At 44.8% G+C, this 4,428-nt stretch overlaps 1 protein-coding gene and 1 long non-coding RNA gene across 2 annotated transcripts; one reads left to right on the top strand and one right to left on the bottom strand.

The window, feature by feature from the left end:
* Nucleotides 1-1,327: 1,327 nt before the first annotated feature.
* LOC106589418 (uncharacterized) lies at nucleotides 1,328-2,903 on the bottom strand. The gene is made up of 2 exons (XR_001324840.2): nucleotides 2,457-2,903; nucleotides 1,328-2,310 (listed from the first exon to the last, which is right to left on the bottom strand). It is a non-coding gene; the product is annotated as an uncharacterized lncRNA (long non-coding RNA).
* LOC106589416 (glutamate dehydrogenase, mitochondrial-like) lies at nucleotides 2,788-3,667 on the top strand. The gene is made up of 3 exons (XM_014179393.2): nucleotides 2,788-3,014; nucleotides 3,126-3,188; nucleotides 3,453-3,667. The coding sequence occupies exons 1-3, from the start codon at nucleotides 2,811-2,813 to the stop codon at nucleotides 3,570-3,572; spliced, it is 387 nt and encodes a 128-aa protein (XP_014034868.1). The 5' UTR covers nucleotides 2,788-2,810; the 3' UTR covers nucleotides 3,573-3,667.
* Nucleotides 3,668-4,428: the final 761 nt, after the last annotated feature.

Below are 4,428 nucleotides of genomic sequence, written 5' to 3'. Positions count from 1 at the left end.
CAAGTGGGCGAAGGGGTGATTTGCACGCGGAGCTTGGCAAAATGGGGCATGATTTGTTGACATAATTGTAATCCAAACCCAACTTTAATTTACTCTGACACACTGAGGTTCTAAACTCAGTTTTAGACGAGACTGACTTTATGACCAAAATGTTCCCATTTACATTTTAACCGCCAATTGGTAGTTAAAGTCTTGTCCCATCGCTGTAACTCCCATACGGACTCGGGAGAGGCAAAGGTCAAGAGCCATGTGTCCTCTGAAACACGACCCTGCCAAGCCACACCAATGTGTCAGAGGAAACACCATACAACCCCAGTCAGTGTGCATGTGCCCGCCACAAAGAGTCGCTAGAGTGCGATGAGAGAAGAACATTTAGGCCGGCCAAATCCTCACCTAACCCAGACGACGCTGGGCCAATTGTGCGCTGCCTCATGGGTCTCCCGGTCATGGCCGGCTGTGACAGCCCAGGATCGAACCCAGGTTTGTAGTGACACCTATAGCACTGCGATGCAGTGCCTTACACCACTGCGCCACTCAGGAGGCCCCTTTGTAGTCAAAATGTTTCTGACTCATATCGATGCCACATAAGCTGTTTTCAATGAGTTACTTGCTTTTTAGGGACTGTCACTCTTTAATCAAATGGTTTCCCGGCTTGTAGGTAAGCATTTCACTCTAAAGTCTGTTTTTTTGGCACGTGACAACCACAATTTGATTTGATCTGATCCAGAGTGCCAGTGCCCCTTCTACACTCACTGTTTGGAAAAACAGTCGATGCGTTTTTGAGAAGTAGTGTGACCTACACAGATAATTCCTTAATAAGGCAGCAAAATGTGCAGACTGTGCAAGGTGTGTGTAGACTTTCACTAGCGACTGGAAAAAGAGTAATCCAGGGACTCACCTCTCAGGCAGGGGGACACTCATTTTTCTCTGTTCTCCATTTTACTGTAGTGTTTTTGTGGACTGGAGTCTGCAGAAACACTACAGTGAATACTGTAGTATTTACTGCAGTATACTATAGTATAAATACTGTGTAAAAAAGAGTAGTGTGTGTATATATACACTATATTAATTACTGTAGTGTTTTTGTGGACTGTGGTATACCGTAGTTTTTACTGTTGTCGTTTTGGGGACATTACTGTAGTATTTACGAAAGTGTTTTTGTTGCATTATCTTTGACATAGAAGTGGGAAGCCTTCTCCTTGAGGAAACATACTGCAGAAATACTAAAAGAGCAAATGTTCCATAACCTGTAGTTAGGTAGGTAGGTAGGTCTGAGTTCTGAACATCGGGGCAGGGTACTGTATATATAGTACGTCCTGACTCCTGACACTTTTTAAATCAAACTTTATTAGAATTGCGTTTCAACAATCTTGATACATTTTAGAGCACACATTTTGAAACAAAATATAACACATATTGCTGGGGAAATTCACAGGGACCACCACCTTTTGCTTTAAGCGCCTTTATCATTGGGAAAGTGCTAAACTATAACCAAAGCGAGATCATGATGATTGTGAGCACTTACGAATGCATTTTTCATACAAGCTCAATTAAAAACACAAACATTAAAAGGTAGAAGATACAACATTAAAATAATAAGGTGAGAGGAACAGCAAGCTATAGCATAATTGTTCATCAAATTATACATCCTGTAAAATAATGTTTCTGTTCTGATCTGCCCTGGAATGTTCAGTGCTACCCCTTACCTCCTCCCACCTCTTCCTTTATTTCCCCCTTTATGTCTTCCTTTTTTATGTCCTCGCTCTCTCTTTTCCTCTGCTCTCCTCTTTCCTCCTCCTTCTCCCCAATGTCTAGCGCTGCCATTTTCTCCTCGACAGGCTCACTCTCCTCGACACGTTCTGTCTTCTTGACACTCTTTCTCACTCTCTCGCGCAGGGCTGGGAAATCATTTGGGAATATCTTTAACGTCTCACTATTATCCTGCACCATGATTGTCCCAGTAGTATAATACACATTTATAGTGCCTGCCTTCGTTTTCAGTTGTTTGAAATATTCCTTAGATCTTCTTTCCCACTGTTTTCCCTCAGGATAGTGTTTCAGTATTTCCTCTTCCCATGTAGGACAATTTGCTGTGTAGAAAATGAGGTTGCACGGAGCCTTTTTTTTTTCATCACGATATAAAGTCTCTGGATTTTTCTGCAGAAATCTTTTTTTAAATTCTTTCTTTTCTTTTTCATCTGTCATCCCCTCAGGGTAGGGGATGAGGGGGGGCAAATTGTTCAGTTGTTCTACCTCTGCCATTTCTAGGTGCGGCAACTAGATTTCCTTTGACTGTTTGTTTACTACCACCTGTAATAAAGATGAATGTTAATTTATTTGTGATCTAGGTCACTCATTAAGAACATATTCTCTTTAAAAAATAGCCCCAGTTAAATATTAGGAGCAGGGCCCTATCTTTCCTTGAATAATATTGGAAGTCTTTAATCTGTACTCACTCTGGAGCTATGTGTCCGCTTTCTGATCTCGTCTGTCTGTAGAAGATCTGTGTTCGTTCAGTTCTGAAGCCTTTTCCTCTTCCTTTAACAATCTTGGTGTAGCAGGAGATACAGTACTGTGGTCCTCTCTTGGAAATTGTCTCCGTGTTTTCAGAGTTGTAAGGACAACTGAAAAGATGACCGCGAAAGAAGTGTAACTGGTGATATTTCCGCTGGTCATCCCCATATATACAGTAGGTTAATTTAAGGTGACGTGCCAGATAGAAAGATACGCCTTTCTGACGTTCAGGTTTTGAATAAAAGAAAACGATACTAATCTGAAATGTGTGAGTGAACACAGATTAAACTTCAGGGATGAATGTTGATCGACTGGATATACTTGAAAATACGATGGTTGCCAATGATCAGGTTACATTGCTACATTGCCATCTAACTATTTCTCTCTCTATCCCTCGCTCTCTCTCAGTGTCCGTTCAGGAGAGTTTGGAGAGGAAGTTTGGAAAGCAGGGAGGACCGATCCCTGTTGTCCCAACCGCTGACTTCCAGGCCAGAGTCGCTGTGAGTACCCACACACACACACACACACACACACACAACTTATGTGGTGTGGAAATCATGAAGTGTGTTGGCAGTTTGATAACACATATTTCCTTCCTCTCTCCACTCCAGGGTGCTTCTGAGAAGGACATTGTTCACTCTGGGCTGGCCTACACCATGGAGAGATCTGCCAGGGTAAGAGTGTGAGCGTGCGTACATGTATGCGTGTGTGTGTGTCTGCGTGTGTTTGTGAGGTTAGTGCCGATGAGTCAGATCCTAGAATTTAATCATATGTTCTCTATGAGACAGACTGTGACAATGCCCCAACCCTGGCCTGGGGCACCTCTCAATCACACCACCATGTGTATGTTAGTGTGTGTGACTGGTTTTGCCAGTGTGACTGGTTTTGCCAGTGTAACTGGTATCTAACTAGTGTTTGTGTGTTTTGTTCCCCTGCAGCAAATCATGCGTACGGCCAGTAAGTACAACCTGGGTCTGGACCTGCGGACGGCTGCGTACGTCAACGCCATCGAGAAGGTGTTCAAGGTCTACAACGAGGCCGGCATCACCGTCACATAATCACCCTATCGAAGTCAGACCCCTCCCATACTGCCCTGCTATTGGTTCCACCGCTTCTGGTCCATGAGACGGCTTGAAACTGGCTAACTAATGCGGCAAGGCGCTAACCAGTGAAGGCTCCTCTGAGGAGGAAGGTGAGGACCATCCTACTCAGTGAATTTCAGAAAATTACATTTAAAAAGTTATCCTTTTTAGATAAAACTATACTAAATATATTCACGTCACCAAATACCTGATTATAACAGAAGTCGCAATAACACCTTCTAGGGTAGCACCACGGTATAGCCGGAGGGCAGCTATTTTCCTTCCTCCTCTGCTTACATTGAATTCAATACAAAACCTATGTGGCTCGTGCACCGAGGTTCCAGTCGTCCACCGCAGGAACCTCGGTCTGACTCTGATGCCAAGGCGCCAGAACCGGCTGGTACCCCAGTTAGTGGAGGAATGGCGAAGCGAGTTCTGTGCCATCTCAGCCCAGGGCACGAACTCCGCCCACTCCCCCAGCCGGTCCTGGCAATAGGATTGCAGAAACCTGCCCACATCCTGGTTCACTCTCTCCACCTGCCCATTACTCTCGGGGTGAAACCCTGAAGTAAGGCTGATCGAGACCCCCAGACATTCCATGAATGCCTTCCAGAACCTAGACGTGAACTGGGGACCCCAATCAGACACTATATCCTCAGGCACCCCGTAGTGCCGGAAGACATGTGTAAACAAGGCCTCCGCATTCTGTAGGGCCGTAGGGAGACCGGCAGAGGGAGGAGACGACAGGACTTAGAGAAACAATCCACAACGAAGAGGATCGCGGTGTTACCCTGTGAGAGTGGAAGATCAGTCAGAAAATCTACCGACAGGT

Source organism: Salmo salar, chromosome ssa28 (assembly GCF_905237065.1).
Source record: "Salmo salar chromosome ssa28, Ssal_v3.1, whole genome shotgun sequence".
Taxonomy (NCBI): Eukaryota; Metazoa; Chordata; class Actinopteri; order Salmoniformes; family Salmonidae; genus Salmo; species Salmo salar.
The sequence above is the reverse complement of the archived record's forward strand: the minus strand, read 5'-3'. Positions and strand labels throughout refer to the sequence as shown.

What these genes read in the sequence shown, in the direction of transcription:
- LOC106589416 (XM_014179393.2), top strand. Translation starts at nt 2,811, where the DNA reads ATGAATGTTGATCGACTGGATATACTTGAAAATACGATGGTTGCCAAT. An exon ending in ACTTCCAGGCCAGAGTCGCT is followed by an intron (nt 3,015 to 3,125) that starts GTGAGTACCCAC and finishes TCTCCACTCCAG; the next exon opens with GGTGCTTCTGAGAAGGACAT. An exon ending in CCATGGAGAGATCTGCCAGG is followed by an intron (nt 3,189 to 3,452) that starts GTAAGAGTGTGA and finishes GTTCCCCTGCAG; the next exon opens with CAAATCATGCGTACGGCCAG.